The sequence below is a fragment of the Desmodus rotundus genome, chromosome 3 (genome assembly GCF_022682495.2).
Source record: "Desmodus rotundus isolate HL8 chromosome 3, HLdesRot8A.1, whole genome shotgun sequence".
In the NCBI taxonomy this organism is placed as follows: Eukaryota; Metazoa; Chordata; class Mammalia; order Chiroptera; family Phyllostomidae; genus Desmodus; species Desmodus rotundus.
Window position 1 is genome coordinate 114,545,540 of NC_071389.1, and position 18,633 is coordinate 114,564,172.

The 18,633-nt window shown below is 45.0% G+C and overlaps 2 protein-coding genes and 1 pseudogene across 3 annotated transcripts in view; all 3 read left to right on the plus strand.

Moving 5' to 3' along the window:
* The window catches only part of TULP3 (TUB like protein 3), a 74,551-nt gene extending 72,712 nt beyond the window's left edge, over positions 1-1,839 (plus strand). For both annotated transcript variants that reach the window (XM_024568454.4, XM_053920911.2), the window contains one exon: positions 376-1,839. In XM_024568454.4, coding sequence (XP_024424222.2) covers positions 376-509 — 134 coding nt within the window. In that variant the 3' untranslated portion in view covers positions 510-1,839. The remainder of the gene's footprint in view (positions 1-375) is intronic.
* Positions 1,840-11,823: 9,984 nt separating this feature from the next.
* LOC112306743 (small ribosomal subunit protein eS10-like) lies at positions 11,824-14,329 on the plus strand (annotated as a pseudogene).
* Positions 14,330-16,184: 1,855 nt separating this feature from the next.
* Positions 16,185-18,633, plus strand: part of TEAD4 (TEA domain transcription factor 4) — a 72,589-nt gene continuing 70,140 nt past the window's right edge. The window contains exons 1-2 of the mRNA XM_024557494.3: positions 16,185-16,201; positions 17,248-17,425. Coding sequence (XP_024413262.2) covers positions 16,185-16,201; positions 17,248-17,425 — 195 coding nt within the window. The remainder of the gene's footprint in view (positions 16,202-17,247; positions 17,426-18,633) is intronic.

The following is an 18,633-nucleotide window of genomic DNA, read 5'->3' on the forward strand; positions in this document are numbered from 1 at the left end:
GGAGAGAATTATCTCAGAAAGAAATGATTTCTTTGGAAAGACAAAACAACAGTTTTACAGTAAAACTTCTGAACCACTGTTTTGAGGGAGACTGAAGAGTGTGAGGCTGTTTGGGAAGCAAATGCAAGTGACCCTCACTCAATACAGGTTCCTTGGCAACTCTAGCTCGTGAAACTTGTGCTGTCCCCAGCAAGCTACTCTTGAATCATCTCTCCTCTCTCCCTTTCATGCTGGTCAGGAGTAGTCTCTCATCTCTGTAGTTGAGACCTGCTGATTACCTAACCTATTTGGAGGATTTTTTTTTTCTGTATTAACAGGCATTTTCCCAGTACAACCACATTATCTTCTAATACCATATTTTCTCTGTGTTTCCAGCTGACTATATAGTCATGCAGTTTGGACGTGTGGCAGACGACGTATTCACCCTGGATTACAACTACCCACTGTGTGCACTTCAGGCCTTCGCCATTGGGCTTTCTAGCTTTGACAGCAAGCTAGCGTGTGAGTGAGACAGAAAGCACACACAGAGCTGGACTTTCTCACTACAGAGCTTTCAGGAGCTGGTAGTTGCCTACCTTGCTCTTGGCACAGGACATGAAGAGAGACAATCTGCACCTTTTGGAATAATCCCTGAATGTATGTATATGTATATGTGTATGCGTATGTATACACATGTACACACACATATGTATACACACACACACCCCACTTCTCTGGCTTTCACAGACCTGGTCAAGGACTACAGTTTAACATAGGTGAGAAATTATTAAAAGCAGAGGAAGGTTCTTGTCCAGAGCACAATGATGATTCTTGAGGTTATTGCCTCTTATAGATTCTGTACCTCAAGAGTCAGATTTCCTGGGAAACTTGTAGCTAGAATCAGGTTCTAATAATTAAATACTTGGGTCTCTTTTTTGAAGACCTTTTCAGAGAGGGACAGTTCCCTAAATTGACTTTAGTCTCTAGGTCTGCAAACTTTTTCTCCTAAAGGGCCAGATATTCTCCCTCAAACTCCTCAGCTCTGTCATTGTAGTGCAGAAGTAGCCATAGCTGTTCATACATGGGTGAGGGTGGCCTTCTTCCACTGAAACTTTATTTACCAAACCAGGCAGCAGCCAGATTTGGCCTGTGGGCCATAGTTTGCCAACCTCTGCTTCAGGTATATCTTTATACTCTCTGGACTCGGGCATTTCCAAAATGGGCTCCTAGTCATGCATTGGTATGAATGGGAAATGGAGAAGTCCTACAGATTGGATCCAGAGAGGTACTCAGCTGCATTCACTGTTAGCAAGGCATTACCTTGTTTTGGTGACGATAGTTTCTGGAGTATCGTTTATCATCAGAACTGGAAAACTCCAAAGTCCGTGATCATTTTGAGTCCACACAGGTGACTTAATTCCCCTAACCTACCCAACACACCCATGGGAGAAGGCAATGCCAGCTACTTTACCTTCCCCAAGAAAAGAACTTGCTCTCACTAGGAAACAAATCTAGAATTGTATTGTCTTTATGACAGGGAGTGTAGTAGTTGTTTCTTAGAGGTAGCTTGTTGTCCCCATGGTGCTTGGAAGGTACTGATGTCACAGTCCCCCCCTTCCCTCAGAGCAGACTGGCTGGCACTCAGCCAAAGAGCCTATGGTCACATTTGAGGTCAGTGATGTGAGAGTTTTATATAATTGTCTTAATTTCAGTTCAGACTGAAAACTCCAGAGGTGACTTAGTCTATTTAAGACTCAGCATAATTTGACAGTTGCCTTCATTTTCAACCCAGGAGTGCCTCTCCCAGCTGTATCAATATGGAGTGATGGTACAGAGGGACACCTGTACCACCTGTACACACCTGTAGACCATGTAAGAAGTAAGAGATCAGTATGTGTCGAAACTTTCAATGTAGTTATCAAAAGCGGTGGCAGGAGAAGTTTGGTGAGGACCAGCTAACTCCTGAGCTCTGCAGACCTTATTGGGCAGACCTTTGGGCCTTTCTTCTTGAAATAAATATTATCAGCTCCCTAAAGCCTGGTTCATTGGTACAGATGAAGCTCCTGTCTTCCTCATAGATCATGAGTTTTGCTAAGTTGTTCAGATTATTAGCACCTCCCAACACAATGTGACTCTGCTGCCAGCTCACTGGTCTCAGAGTGTACCTTGAGAATTTTGAGAATCTTGAGAATTTTGTGAGTGCTGCATTCAGCATTGCTCAACACCCAAGCCTTTGTGCATTGAGCTGTTTGCCAGTATGGGGCAAGAAATCAATGGCCGTTGCTCCACTTCGTTTCCCTTCTGTGGACTTTTTCCCTCTGCTTCCTGTTCCATGCTCCACATCAAAGAGCAATGTGAAAGAAGGAGGTCTGGGAAATGAAAAGTCCCTTGGCTCCTCCCCACTGGAAAGTCCTACGTGATGTGTTTTGATATGATTGGTTTCCATCTCAGGCATGCTTTCCATCAAGTGCCTCCTTCATAGAAGTGCCCAAAGCCCTTCAGACCCCTGATACCACCTTCCTCATGTACTGTCAGATGAGCTGCCCTCCTTGAAAACAGAAAGCTGATCACTTGTGTCTGGTTGCAGTAATTGACAGCGTCTGGAGAAGGGGAGCCTCATGGGCTGTCCAGATCTAATAGTGCTTCTTCCTGCTTGCTCTGGCTCATTTATACTCCAGCTTCATGTACTTGCTGCTTGAATGTGCAGGTGATTGGTTTTATGTAAATCGTATTTATACCTTTTGTATGCTACAAAAATAAAAAATACTTTATATAAAAATGGAAGTGTTGGCATTCTTCTTTTCAAAGCCCCATTTCTTTAAAAAAATTTTTTTAAAATTTATTTTTAGAGAGAGGGGAGAGAAGGAAGAAAGAGAGAGAGAAACATAGATTGGTTGCCTCTTGCACACCCCCAAATGGGGACCTGGCCTGCAACCTAGGCAGGTGCTCTAGCTGGGAATCGAACCAGCAACCCCTTGATTCACAGGCCAGCTCAATCCACTGAGCCACAGCAGCCAGGGCACAAAGCCCCACTTCTTACATAGTTCCTACTGTCACCACTTTGCAAGGGTGAACTAATCTTCAAGGAAGGATTACCATAAACTCTCATCACAGGGTCAAGCGGAAGCCTGGAGACTGAGAAGTCTGCATTCCAGAGACTGTAGCCTCATCATACACATGTCACCAAGAGTTTTCTGGACAGATAACGGAGCTAAGAGACAGGCATAGAGGGGGTCACAGAAGGGTAAGTTTTATCTCATTCTGGACACCTGCACTGGTCCCCCTTCTCCTGGATCATCTTTGTTGTATTGCTGACTGATTCAGCAGCAAAACAAATATCTAATAGTGAAATAGCCATATCTCTTTCCATTAAGTGTTCACATTTAAAGCTACCCTATGTGGATAAATTTAGAAAAGTATGTGTTCACAAGTCTTTACCAGGCTTTCCTGCCCTCATCAGTGTTATAGTGATGAGTCCCAGGAAAGCAGCAGGAAGAGCCTAAAAATCAGGATGAGAGCCGGAATCAAAGTTTAATTCTTAATGGCTTTTCACACGATTATTTTTGGCTAAGGTGCATGGCTGGCTAAATAGGTTATTTATGACCAGTTTCATACACTTTTCAGTGACCAGGAATAATATCAATGATTATTGACATGAAAGCTATCAGCAAGTGTTAATCTAAAAATCTAAAACAGACCTGCAAAAGGCTCTTTTTGATTATAAGCTTGGTAGATCATAAAAGAAGCAAACTGGCATCAATTCACTTCCTTTACATAGCATGATTGGTGCAGAAATAAAGCAGTGAGTCAACTGAGGCAAAATCCCTGGGTTCTGGCCCTTTTTCTGCTAGTGATTTGCTAGTGATTTGTCATATGCCTCTTTCCTCATCTGTTGATTGAGAGATTGTCAATTATACAGTCATCTTCAATTTTTGAATTACATGATTCTCCCCACTCATGCTGGCAACAATCTGGAATTCCCATGAATGTTTTGAATTGAGCTCTCTGGCTACCTTTCGGACAGCTACAAATTGTTTGTGGCTGAAGATAGTGCTGGGCAGAGAACATACAGACCTCAGGAAAAGACCATAGGTGCCTAGCTAAGGAACTAGAGAGGGGAGATTCTGGAGTGGCAGAAGTGCACAAAATAGGAGAACTATAATCTCACACTGAGGAAGCACATAACCTTAAAGCTGCTTTTTCCCAATCACTAGGGACACCTTGCTTCATGGAGAAAATCCTGGGCGGTTACAAGCTGCTCTTCTCAGCCTCCAACTCCCCCTCTGGAGAGAATGGCTCCTGCCCTGTCCTCAGGCCATATGTCTGATATCTGCTTCTTTCCAGTCTGTAGCCCTCTTAAAGTTCCTCATGTGGACCCTAACCTAGGGGCTTGCCAAGGACTGACCAGATTCTGTCCCTCGCCTCAGACTTGTGTTCTTGACCAATTGCATATTATTTTGCTTCCTCTACCGACTTTGGTCTCCTAGTTATCATAGTCAATGTATGCTCTTTAAAAGTGTTACAGTCTTCTTTACCAACCAACACATAACTCCTCTCATTCACAAAAACCTAAGGATGCCATAGTGAATGCAGGATTTGTCTTCGGTGCTGTCAGAACTTTAGGCAACCCCTAATTACGCAACAGATGGTTTCCTGGCACCACCTACTGACCAAGGATGCACATTACAAACTAAAATGAGTAGCACAGATTGAGCCATCCAGATGAGGGAGTCACAAAAGGCTCAGGGTGATTTCAACAACTGGACCTTGTAATATACCCACTAAAGTTGTGCTATGGCATGACTTTTCTGAAGGACTGAGGACAGTAGTATTTCTGGAGTTTAGAAACCAATTGAGTTAGTCCAGGTAGAATGCCTGGGATCTGGTACATAGTAAACATTTGGTATAGAACAGTGGCAAATATTATCATATTTATGCACATTCTTTTAAAATAAAACCGTGCAGCCTGAGATGGTGTGGCTCAGTGGATTGGGCACCAACCTCCGAAACAAAAGATCACTGGTTCAATTCCCAGTCAGGGCATATGCCTGGGTTGCAGGCCAGGTCCCCAGTTGGGGATATGCAAGGGGCAACCAATCAATGTATCTCACACATCACGTAGATGTTTCTTTCTCTTTCTCCCTCCCTCCCCCTCTAAAAATAAATGAAAATATTTTTTAAAAAAGATTAAAAAATAAAACAATGCATCCCAGTTGACTTTTTAAGGCATGCAGTTACACAAAATAGTTGTTAAGTGCTCATACAGCAATTTTAAGGGTATTTTTAAAATTTTTTGTTGATTGGAGAGGAAGGGAGAGAAACATTGATTTGTTGTTCCAGTTATTTATGCATTCATTGGTTGATTCTTGTATGTACCCTGACTAGGGATTGAACCTACAACCTTAGTGTATCTGGACCACACTGTCTAACCAACTGAGTTACCCAGCCAGGGCCATATACAGCAGTTTTATATGGGTGTTCCAGGCACTGTGTTGAGAAGAAAGAAAAAATAGCATTGCTTTTCTGGGTAACTAAACATCCATGTTCAATTCTCAGCCCAGTCCTACCTTACATTCCTTATTCTGTACCCATCTCTCTGTTTCTACTTGAAGGAACAGCTCAGGCCAAAAATAGTCTTGATATTACATTAATGGAGGTTTTTAAAATATGAAATGGGCCTCCCTGATTTGTTCTGGCTCTGCTTAGTCTTTTGGTCCATCAGGCCCAAGCACGCTTCTTTGCATATTGACTTCTAGCCTGGCTGTGGTCCAGGAGTGGAAGTGCACAGAGGGTGAACCTGGTGAGGAGTGGCAGTGGGAGTGCTCCAGGTAGCTCCACCTTTTATTACACATTTTGGTTTAATGTAGTGGTTCTCAAGCTTCAGGGTTATTTTGACATCTAGTTAAGCACTACCTACCCAGATTCTGTCTCTCATGATTTTCAAGGATTCTGAGAGTAAAAATGCAGTAGTTTCCTCTCTTCTGTAGCCTGGGGGTCAGGAAGGTTAGGAAGGAAGAATGGTCAGAGAGGAAAGGAGGGGGACACTCAGACAAGGGCCAGGAATTAGATCAAGATTTTAGAAGTGGGGTCTAAGTGGAATTTCTAGAGTACTAAGGCATGCTCAGGACAAACTACATCAATGTAAGATAAAAATATGACCTTAAGCACTGACCAGTGTTGGCTCATTTGGCTGGGCATTGTCCCGCACAGCAAAAGGTCTATGGTTCGATTCTTGGTCAGGGCACATACCTGGGTTTCAGATTTGGTCCCTGGATCCTTATGAGAGGCAACTGATGGATGTTTCTCTCTCACATTAATGTTTCTCTCCCTCTCTTTCTCTGTCCCTTCCAATCTCTCTAAAAATAAATAAAATAAAATCTTTAAAAAATATATATGACCTTAAGCCCTGGCCAGGTGGTTCATTTGGTTAGAGCAGCATCCCATACACCAAAAAGGTTGGGGGTTTGATTCCGAGTCAGGGCACATGCCTAGATTTCTGGCAATTAATTGATGTTCTCTCTCTCTACCCCTTCCTTTCTCTCTAAAATCAAATATATACTTGGGTGAGGATTAAAAAAACCATGACCTTAAACATATCCTGATTTTGCCTTTGGTAGTCTTATATATTGGGAATATTGGTACAAATTTTAAATAGTAATAATTTTATATGGTTTTTATAATGTTTAAAGACTATATATAATTAAAACCTCCTTCCACATGTGTCCTTGTTTCCCTTGCTCTGTCCTACTCTTATATACAGTTAACCACATTTAATTTTGTTTCTTTATGCAAAAAAAAATGTAATTTCCCATCCTCTGTGCACAAACAGTAGCATATGATATTCTCAGTTCATTAGCTTGCTTTTCTCGGTTGATATATCCTGGAAATATTCCCATGTCCATAAATATAGTCCTTGTCTGTGCTCCACAGTATTTCATCGTGGGAAGTACCACAGTGCTTTTAACTGGTCTCCCATACAGGAACAATTTGCACATTACGGAATTTTATCAATCTGTTTTGAGTATATACAGTGTTCCAGAGACCCCTGTTATTTACTTTAATCTTTTTCACTCTTCATGCTCAATAACTCTCACATTATACCTTTACACTTGATGTCTGCCGCAGTCTGGAATTCTTTTCTTGGTTCTGCAAGTGTTATCTGCCTGCTCAACATCTCCTTTTGGATGCTACACAGCTGTGCTGTCCAATGCCATAGCCGTTAGTCACATGTAGCTATTTAAATTTAAATGAAGTGAAATGCAGTTCAGTTTTTCAGTCATACTAGTTATTTGCAAGTTCTCAATAGGCACATGTGGCTAGTGACTACCATATTGGACAGGCAGATGAAGAACGTTTGTTATTTTAGAAAGTTCTCTTGGAGAGCATTGGTCCACAGAAATCTCATCTTTAGGTTTTCAGAACTTAACTATCTTCTCAACAATTCTCCCAACTGGAAGTTGTTACTTGTCTAGTTCCCCCATTAGCCTGTTAGCTTGAGAGGCGGGGATTGTGCTGTTTCTCTGTCTATCCCTACTGCCTACCTAAGCACAGTGCCAAGGACATCATTCATACATGTTCAATGCGTATGGAATGAAAAAGTGATGAGGAACCTGAGGCTCATAATATGTGTGCCCAAGGTCATAATTAGTATGTGGCCAAGCTTATTTGACCTGAGATTGTTTAATTCCCCACTAAGGTCACAGGACATGACTGCGTTAACTTTCATTTTTAAAATATTGTATCAGAGTTACTGAAAATGAAAATTTAACTGAATAAGGCTGGAGGAAGCCTTTTCTTTCTTTTGATTTTTTTTTAGTAGGCATTTTGTTTAGTGAAGGTGTATTTTTTAAATATATTTTATTGATTATACTATTACAGTTGTCCCATTTCCCCCCCTTCACTCCACTCCATCCTGCCCACCCCCTCCCTCCCACATCCCCCCCCCATAGTTCATGTCCATGGGTCATACATTTAAGTTCTTTGGCTTCTACATTTCCTACACTATTCTTACCCTTTCCCTGTCTATTTTCTACCTACCATTTATGCTACTTATTCTCTTTACCTTTCCCCCCTCTCTCCCCCTCCCACTCCCCTGTTGATAACCCTCCATGTGATCTCCATCTCTCTGGTTCTGTTCCTGTTCTAGTTGTTTGCTTAGTTTGCTTTTGTTTTTGTTTTAGGTGTGGTTGTTAATAACTGTGAGTTTGCTGTCATTTTTACTGTTCATATTTTTTATCTTCTTTTTCTTAGATAAATCCCTACAACATTTCATATAAGAAGGGCTTGGTGATGATGAACTCCTTGAACTTGACCTTAACTGAGAAGCACTTTATCTTCCCTTCCATTCTAAACGATAGCTTTGCTGGATACAGTAATCTTGGATGTAGGTCCTTGCCTTTCCTGACTTTGAATACTTCTTTCCAGCCCCATCTTGCCTACAGGGTTTCTTTTGAGAAATCAGCTGACAGTCTTATGGGAGCCGCATTGTAGGCAACTGTGTCCTTTTCTCTTGCTGTTTCTAAGATTCTCTCCTTATCTTTCATCTTTTTTTTAAATATATTTATTGATTATGCTATTACAGTTGTCCCATTCCCCCCCACTCCACTCCATCCTGCCCACCCCCCTCCTTCCCACCCCCCCCCATAGTTCATGTCCATGGGTCATACTTATAAGTTCTTTGGCTTCTACATTTCCTACACTATTTTTACCCTCCCCCTGTCTATTTTCCACCTATCATCTATGCTACTTATTCTCTGTACCTTTACTACCCTCTCCCCCTCCCACTCCCTTATTGACAATCCTCATGTTCTAGTTGTTTGCCTAGTTTGCTCTCGTTTTTGTTTTATGTGTGGTCGTTAATAACTGTGAGTTTGCTGTCATTTTTACTGTTCCTATTTTTGATCTTCTTTTTCTTAGGTAACTCCCTTTAACATTTCATATAATAAGGGCTTGGTGATGATGAGCTTCTTTAACTTGACCTTATCTGAGAAGCACTTTATCTTCCCTTCCATTCTAAATGATAGCTTTGCTGGATACAGTAATCTCGGATGTAGGTCCTTGCTGTTTAATCTTGGATAATGTAATTATGATGTGCCTTGTTGTGTTCCTTCTTGGGTCCAGCTTCTTTGGGACTCTCTGAGCTTCCTGGACTTCCTGGAAGTCTATTTCCTTTGCCAGATCGGGGAAGTTCTCCATTATTTGTTCCAATAAGTTTTCAATTTTTTGTTCTTCCTCTTCTCCTTCTGGCACCCCTATAATTCGGATGTTGGAACGTTTCAAGGTGTCCTGGAGGTTCCTAATCCTCTCCTCATTTTTCCAAGTTCTTGTTTCTTCATTCTTTTCTGGTTGGATGTTTCTTTCTTCCTTCTGGTCCATACCATTGATCTGAGTCCCAGTTTCCTTCTCATCACTATTGGTTCCCTGTACATTTTCCTTTGTTTCTCTTAGCATAGGCTTCATTTTTTCATCTGTTTTTCGAACAGATTCAACCAAGTCTGTGAGCATATTGATAACCAGTGCTTTGAACTGTGCATCCGATAGGTTGGCTATCTCTTCGTCGCTTAGTTGTATTTTTTCTGGAGCTTTGAAGTGTTCTGTCATTTGGGCCATTTTTTTTGTTTGTTTGTTTGTCTGGGCGCATCTGTTACTTTAAGGGGCGGAGCCTTAGGTGTTCACCAGGGCTGGGTAACGCTGGTCGCTGGTGGCTGCGCTGTGACGCTGCACGTGGGGGAGGGGCTGAGAGGGAGCTATGGCGCCCGCCTCACTCTCCTCCGGATTTCAATCTTTCACTCTGATACCCACAATCAAACTGGGCCACTCTGGTGCTGGTTCCCGAGTAAGTGGGCCTGTACACACTCTAGGCCCCTGTGGGTCTCTCCAACAACCTCTCCTGTGAGGCTGGGAGTCTCTCTTGCTGCCGCCCCAACCCCCACGGGCGTTTTCAATCAGAGGTTTGAGGCTTTATTTCCCGGAGCTGGAGCCCTGGGCTGCGCGGTCTGCTTCGCTGCCCGCCGTTCGTCCGGTTTATCTGTGGGCAAATGTGGTGCCACAGGGTGCTACCCGCCACTCTGCCTGCCCTGTTCTCTGCCACTCTGAGTCTGGCCCTCTGGGTTTATCTGTGCAAATGTGGGGCCGCAGGGTCTGCTAGTGCTCAGACTGCCTGCGCCATCTGTCCCACACTCTGCCAGTCTCAGTCCCGCCACAGCCACTCGAGTCCTCTCCACCCCAGTGCCCGTCTCCGCCCCTCCTACCAGTCTGGATGAATGTTTATTTTCTATTTTCTTGGTGTTGGTCCCCCTTGCTGTTTGATTCTCTGTCAGTTCTGGTTGTGCGAGGAGGCGCAGTGTGTCTACCTACGCCGCTATCTTGGTTCCTCCTCCTTATCTTTCATCTTGGATGATGTAATTATGATGTGCCTTGATGTGTTCCTCCTTGGGTCCAGCTTCTTTGCGACTCTCTGAGCTTCCTGGAAGTCTATTTCCTTTGCCAGATTAGGGAAGTTCTCCTTCATTATTTGTTCAAATAAGTTTTCAACTTTTTGCTCTTCTTCTCCTTCTGGTATCCCTATAATTCAGATGTTGGGACGTTTAAAGATGTCCTGGAGGTTCCTAGGCCTCTCCTCATTTTTTTGAATTCTTGTTTCTTCATTCTTTTCTGATTGGATGTTTCTTTCTTCCTTCTGGTCCATAGCATTGATTTGAGTTCCAGTTTCCTTCCCATCACTACTGGTTCCCTGTACATTTTCCTTTGTTTCTCTTAGCATAGCCTCCTTTTTTTTCATCTAATTTGCGACCAAATTCAACCAATTGTGTGAGCTTCCTGATTACCAGTGTTTTGAACTGTGCATCTGATAGGTTGGGTATCTCTTCATTGCTTAGTTGTATTTTTTCTGGAGCTTTGATCTGTTCTTTCTTTTGGGCCATTTTTTTTTGTCTTGGCGTGCCTGTTACATCAAGGGGCGCAGCCTTAGGTGTTCACCAGGGTGGGGTAATGCTCACTGCAGCACTGTGAGGCTCTATGTGGGGGAGGGGTCTCATAGGGAGCAATGGTGCTTGCTCCACTCTCTGCTGGATTGCAATCACTCCCTCTGCTACCCACAATCAAATTGGGCCCTTCTGGTGCTGATTCCCGAGGGGGTGGGTTTGTGTACATTCTAGGACCCTGTGGGTCTCTCCAACAAACTCTTCTGTGAGGCTGGGAGTTTTTCCTGCTGCTGCCTCAACCCCCACAGGTGTTTTCAGTCAGTGGTTTGAGGCTTTATTTCCCCACGCTGGAACTTTGGGTTGTGCAGTCTGTCACCCTGTCCACCAGCTGCTGCCTCACTGCCACCTGCAGCTTTGCCCACCCTGCTCCACAATCTGCCACCTCGCTGGGTCCACCAGCCTCCACCTTGCTGCGAGTCCTCTCCGCCCGGCTGCCCATCTCTGCCCCTCCTACCAGTTTGGATGAATGTTTCTTCTTTATCTCCTTGGTCGTCAGACTTCCATACAGTTCAATTTTCTGTCAGTTCTGGTGGTTTTTTGTTTTTAAATGTGTTGTTGTCCTTCTTTTGGTTGTGCAAGGAGGCACAGTGTATCTACCTATGCCTCCATCTTGACTGGAAGTTCCCTTTTGATTTTTTAACGGAGGATCCTAGATACTTGATCCAAAAGATACCCTGGGAACCTCAGAGAAACTGCGAATTACATGGAGAAGGCTTCAACCACTGGGCTCTGGAAACCAATCGTTTTGTTTCACTGTGGAAATACACTGTATTAGTTTGCTAGAGCTGCAAAACAAAATACCATGCATTGGGTGGCTTTGACAGAAATTTATTTCTCATGTTCTGGAGGCTAGAAGTCCAAGATGAAGGTGTTGGCAAGTTTGGTTTCATTCTGAGGCCTCTCTCCTGGGCTTCTAGATGGCCCTCTTCTCCCTGTGTCTTCACATGGTCCATCCTTTGAGTCCTCTGTGAGTTGTCTGTCTTAATTTCCTCTTCTTAAAAGGATACCAGTCAGATTGAATTAGGGCCCGAGCTACTAAAGATCTGAGTTTAACTTACCTCTTTAAAGACATTATCTTCAAATCTAGCCACATTCCAATGTACTGGGTAGTAGGACTTCAACATGGATTTGGGAGGGGGACACAGATAAGCCGTAGTCTCTTTCACAGTTTTTTAGGGTTTCATTTTTATTTATTTATTTATTTATTTAACTTTATTTTTATTGATACTATTACAGATGTCCCCATTCCCCTCCCTGCTTTGCCCTCCTCCACCCAGCCCCTGCCCCCATCTTCCTCAGGCCATCATCACACCATTGTCTGTGTGTATGGGCTATGCATGTATGTTCTTTGGCTAATCCCTTCACCTTTCATCCAGTTTCCCCTCCCCTCTGATAGCTGTCAGTCTGTCCCATGTGTCCATGCCTCCGTTTCTATTTTGTCAGTTTATTTTGTTTATTAGATTCCACATATGAGATCATATGGTATTTGTCTTTCTCTGACTGGCTTCACTTAGCATAACAATCTCCAGGTCTATCCAAGCTGTCGAGCTGATGCAAAAGGTAAGAGTTCCTTTCATTTTTACTGCCATGTAGAATTCCATTATGTAAATGTACCACAACTTTTTATCCACTTATCTACTGATGGACACTTGGGCTATTTCCAGATCTTGGCTGTTGTAAATAACATTGCTGTGAACATAGTGGTGCTTATATCCTTTCAAATTGGTGTTTGGGATTCTTAGGATATATTCCCAGAAGTGGAATTGCTGGGTCAAAGGCAGTTTCATTTTCTGAGTAAATTCCATACTGGTTTCCACAGTGGCTGCACCAGTCCGCATTCCCACTAACAGTGCACGAGGATTCACTTTTCTCCACACTCTCTCCAATACTTGTTTGTTGATTTATTGATGGTAGTCATTCTGGCAGGTGACTATCTGTAAGGTGATATCTCATTGTGGTTTTAATTTGCATTTCACATTTTTATTTGATGAAGAGATAACAGAACTAATAATATGCTTCTCAATTTACAGACTGCTTTTATTCTATATGGGGGAAAAAAAGACTCCAAACAACTTTGATAAAAATCTGTTTGTCCTTCAAAACACAAGATTCATTTCAGTTGTGATGGAGTGAAGAGTCTTCTTAAGGAATAAAACACCTGGAAATATTGTCTGGAGAGGTTAAACAAGAAAAGGAAGCAGAATACCAGTTGACCACAGCAGCTAGCACATCATAGTTTTGAAGGTGGGGTGGGGTTGAAGGTGGGGTGGGGCATGCTTGGGAATATCTCAAAAGCAGTAGATTTGCCTTTTACCTGAAGACTAGGAAACAATCTTTCCTTGACTCTGTCCTTGTCAACTTTTTATTAGGCTATTAAATTCAGTTGTAGGATTTTATTTCCTTACCAGGTGGAACAGTTACAGAAAGGTTAGTTATATGGTTCTAGTCACCTTTTTTCTTCTCATTAAGAAATAAGGACAAGTTTGTTATAGAAAATAAAGAAGAATAAAAATGAGATAAACAAATCCTTTATCTTCAAACTGTCAGAGATAAGTATTCTAAAATATTTTTCACCCTGGCTGGTGTGGGTCAGTGGGTTGAGCACCAGCCTGCAAACCAAAAGGTCACTGGTTTGATTCCAGTCAGGGCGCACGCCTGGGTTGCAGGCCAGGTCCCCTGTTGGGGGCGTGTGCGAGGCAACTGATTGATGTCTCTCCCTCTCTTTCTCCTTCCCTTCCCCTCTCTCTAGAAATGAATAAATAAAATCTTTAAAAATTTTTTCAACTTATTTTTCAAAAACAGGATCAACCTATATATACTGTTTTTAAAATTCACGTTCCCCCCTTCCTTTCCAGCTCTGGTCCCAGATGCGGCAGCCACCACGATATTGATGCCCAAGAACCAGATTGCCATTTATGAACTCTTTTTTAAGGAGGGAGTGTTGGTAGCTAAGAAGGATGTGCACATGGCTAAATACCCTGAGCTGGTAGACAAGAATGTGCCTAATCTTCACGTTATGAAGGCTGTGCAGTCTCTCAAATCACGAGGCTATGTGATGTAACAGTTTACCTGGAGGCATTTCTACTGGTACCTTACCAACAAGGGCATCCAGTATCTCCGTGTTTACCTCTCCCTGCCCCCTAAGATCATGCACTGTGGCTGCCCTGAGATTGGCAGGCCAAAGCTCACAGGTCTGGAGAGCAAGTGACCTGCGAGACTCACACAAGGGGAAGCTGACAGAGACATTTACAGATGGAGCGCTGTGGCCCCTGGTGCGGACAAGAAAGCCCAGCCAGGGCTGGGTCAGCAACCAAATTCCAGTTTAGAGGTGGATTTTTGGTCGTGGACCTGGTCAACCACCTCAGTAAAGTTGGAGGGATTATTTTGTGTTAAATAAACTTGTGGTCAGAAAATTAAAATAATAATAAATAAAATCCACTTTTCCATTTATTATAGCATGAATGTTTGGTTTATTAAAAAACATCTTGTTATTAATAGCTGTAAAGAAGTTCATCACACAGATGTGGTTGCACTTGATTAACACAGTATCATATGGATAATTTGTTTATGACCATAGAGGTTGGAAAAACAAAATTTATTAAAGGAATGGAAATTATACCAAACAACATGATAAAAGTAATATGATTTTTGACTTTGATTTTGTAGTATAGACAACACAGATACCCTCCCCACATCAAGATGGGCTTGGGCCACCCCCCCATCCCCCACCCCCTGCCTTTCTGCATCACTCATGTGCAAGCCTGAGTGACTATCCATTTGCAGGACTAGATAGAGCAGCCTGGATCACTAGGAAGTGAGGGGAGTTGTGGATTATAGGCTGTAGTTTGAAGGGAGCTATATACATCTCTTCTAGCTGGATCCAGACAGATGAAATATTTCCACCAATAGAGTCATTCCTGAGGGTCAATGAATGAGAGTTCTGTCCCTTAAATACCCCTGGTAAGGGCAGGGCATGTGTATAAAATCAATCTTTACCCAGAGGGACTTCAACAGCTTGGGAACATGACATTTCTGAAGAGCTCTCTAGAAGCCAGTGAGGGCATGGACCAGGAGGCTCAAGTCCTGAGGTCACACACTGCAGCTGGGATCATTTATGGTCTTGGATAGTTAAAATTTGGAAGGAATAAGCCAGTCTGTTCTCCAAATTTCCTCTCAGTCCAAATTTCCTCTCACTGAAGTGACACTGAAAGGTGGTTCTGTCTATACCCTGGGCTCTGTCTTACCTTCCTCTCAATCCTATGACCCTGGCTAGACCTACCCACCAACTCAACCTATTCTTCCCTTTGTTTGAATTGTCTCAGTTAATGTTACCACCATTTGTTCAGTTATCAAACTTAGTGCCTTTAGTTTCCTCTCTCACTCTCACAGCCCACCTAGTCACTAGTTCTTACTGATTTTGCCTCTGGATTATTCCCTAAACCCTTTCCCACATCCTCAACCTCAGGACCACTGCCTAAGTATAAGGCATCTGATTTTCCAATCCAGCCCTAGAAGGGTCTATCTGACATTGGTACTGATTACATAACAGCTGTGTCTTGATACCCAAACTCTTCAGTATGGGGTGCAATGATCATCACAACCTGGCACCCACTAATTGTAATCTATTCTCTCCAGCTCCTATTCTCCAGCCACATCTGTTTACAAGACTTCTCCTTACCACCCCTTCTGCACCATACCTTTGTGGGTATTCCAGTCAAAATTTGGTACTCTCATTTATCTGTCAAGAGCTAATTATATATCCCCCTTGTAACTAGAATTTCATTGTTCCTTATTTTGGTATAATTGTCTCCTCTCCCCACCTAGATTGTAAACTTCTTGAGGGTAGGGCAGGGACCTACCCCTGCACGTAGCATGGTGCTCAGTAAACACTCAACAAATGGTTATTATATTAAAGGGCTAGTGCCTATATGCTGTCGTGTATTGCAATCTGTTCATGTGTATGAGGTGTGACCAGGTCTGGTGTGACTCATCATTTAACAAGCATACCAGAATTTATATATGCGAACAAGAGTTGCTGCCTTCAAAGTCTTCTCCTTATGAGATTGGATACTTCTGACAGCGATGCTGTCATTGCTCAAAACATCTTTGGAATACCCCTCAGAAACAACTTCAGCATTTACATCACTTTCTTTCCAATATCCTCTGTGGTAGCATTTTTCGTTTTTTTCAATATTTTTTAATGCACTTATTCCAGACACCAAGATGGTGGTGGGTGAAAGGTAAGATAAATCAGATATTTACTCAGTCTTCAAGGAAGTTTCTGATTGGTGAGAGAGATAAGACCTGGACAACTATTGCAATTCAAGGTTAAGTGGTAATAGTCCATAGAGGTTGTATTTGATTTTTGGAAAAAGCCAAAGTCCTTTGGTTTCAACCTCCCAACAAGGTGGATGACAAAGGTCTGTGATAAGACACTGCTTTCAGCCAGTATATTCTGAAGACTTCCAAATGGGAGCCCAGTGCGTTTCCAGGACCTCTCTCCCCTTGAGGTACTAAATTCTTCTGGTGTGTCTGATTTAAACCGATATCTCACTTTATGGCAATGCTCTTCCGTGTATAGTCTTCCCAGCTAAATGATGAGCTCTTTGAGGGCAAGTGCTGAGGTCTTACCCTTCATCATTGTTTTCACAGCACCTGGTGGACAGATACCTGTTGGATACTCATTGAGTTACTCCATTCCCCCGTATGTACTCTGTACTGACAGCTCTGCAGATCAGCAAGCGAAGGGAAAGGCTGAGGACTAATGCCACGAGTGTGGGCACTGGAAGAGGAGCTGGGACTAGAGCCCGCAGTTCCTGCTTCCTAGTTCCCTGGAGCGAAGGCCCTTTGGTGGGAGCCGCTGAGAGGCACCAGCCCATCCAGCGCGCCGGGCACCCTCCCCTTCCCCTGACTTACGCGGACCTGTGCTCAGGGACGTCCGTCCGCAGCCGGGGACTTGGAGGGTGGCGAGGTGCGATGTGGGGGCCACAGACTAGACACCCCCGCCCTGGCTAAGGGGAAGGCTTTCAGCTCCTAGGAAACAGTACGAGACTCCGCCCGGTGGGGCAGGAACCCGGAGCTTGGAGCGAAGAGTCCGGCCGACAGATCAAAGGGAAAGTTTGTGTGCAAGCAACCTCTGAGGCAGGATCCCGAAGCTGAGGTCAAAGTTGGGGGTCAGCGCCCCGCAGCTCCGCGCCCACCGCCCCTCCCCCGTCCGGCTCCCTCCCGCTCTGGCCCCGCCCCGCCCCGCCCGGCATCCCCCTCCCCCAGTCGGCCCATTTCCCAGTCTCCACCCCCCGGGGCCGTTGGCGGGGCCGCCACTCCCTCCGGCTCCCTCCCTCAGCTGCGCTCATCTCATACCAGCCCTCATTCCGCACATTCCAGGCTCCCTCCTTTCAAACTCCAGGCGGGTGGCGGGGAGGGTCCGCAGCTCCGGCTTAAGCGCCAGCCGCCTGGTTCCCCAGGTGAGTGCCCGGCTCGCCGCGCGCCCTAGCCGCGTGCTCCACTCGTTCTTTTCTTTCTGCCTCGCCCCTTCCCGCCCTGGACCGCGGGCTCCAGCCGCGCTCCGGGCTCAGTCTCCCTCTTAGACTCTGCTCCGTCCGCGGCTGCCCGGCCCCTCTTCTGTTCCCCCGCCCCCCGCGCCGGCCAGCTTCTCCGGCTCCCTTCCTCTGGCCGTTGACTCACCGCTCCAGGAATAGGGATCTCCCGTGTTTTCCCGGCAGTCCCGTTCTGGGAAAACTCCTCCCTCCACGCACCGCTCCGCGAGTCGGACGGGGAGGCAGCGAACTGGGCTCGGGGCGCTGGGTCGGCTGGATTTGCTGCCCCGCCTTCCTCCCCGCCCCGCGGGTCGTCCTCAGAGCTGGAGCCGGGTTTCCGCGCGCTGACCCCCGCCGTCCCTGCAGAGCCTGCTCCGAGCGCCCGGGAACTCAGCGGAGTTGCGGATTCAAGAGTTGGCGCGCCGAACAGACTCCTAGAACTAGCTTAGCGCAGCCGCTGCACCTTCCCGCACTCTGGTACCGGTAAGGCTGCGGCGCCGGGAGGTGTGGAGAGGTGTTAGGTCTTCGCCGGCTAGCAGGCAAGGGGGGGTGGGGGACGCGTGAGGAGCTCTGACCCGGATGGACTAGGAAGAGAGCTGGGCACGTGGAGGCTTTGCGGACCGCAGGGTCTGTGTGGGATACGAGGCGCGTGGGGAAAAGGGAGTTTGGAGAGCTGAAAGGACCAGAGGCAGAACCGAGAGCCCCGGCAATGGAAGAGACCTAGCATCCATACTCTATCCTCCTGCTTGGCCCTTTTGGGGCTTGCAAGATAGCCCTGGAGGTAGGTGTGTTGGTTGTTTTAAGTGCTAAGGCTTTGCTAGAGCGGAGGGGACCCTTACCAAGGTCCTTGCCCTTCAGGGTTGAGAAGTCTGATGTTTCCATGATGGGATTTGTGGGTCTAGGGAGTTGAACTCCCAGACCTCAAAGCAGACATTTCCCAGGAACACGCCCTCTGTGCACAGGTGTGTAGAGGGAGTTCTGGTCAGACCTAGTGGGTATCTGATGAGCTCACTGTGAGGTAGTCTGACTGTCCTATCTCCTTAGTTTTGGGTGTATGTGAGGGTGGTATCTGTTCACATATGACTCACCTTGGCTTCCAGTAGGTGTATTTGTTTGAGTATATTTCAACCCCCCAG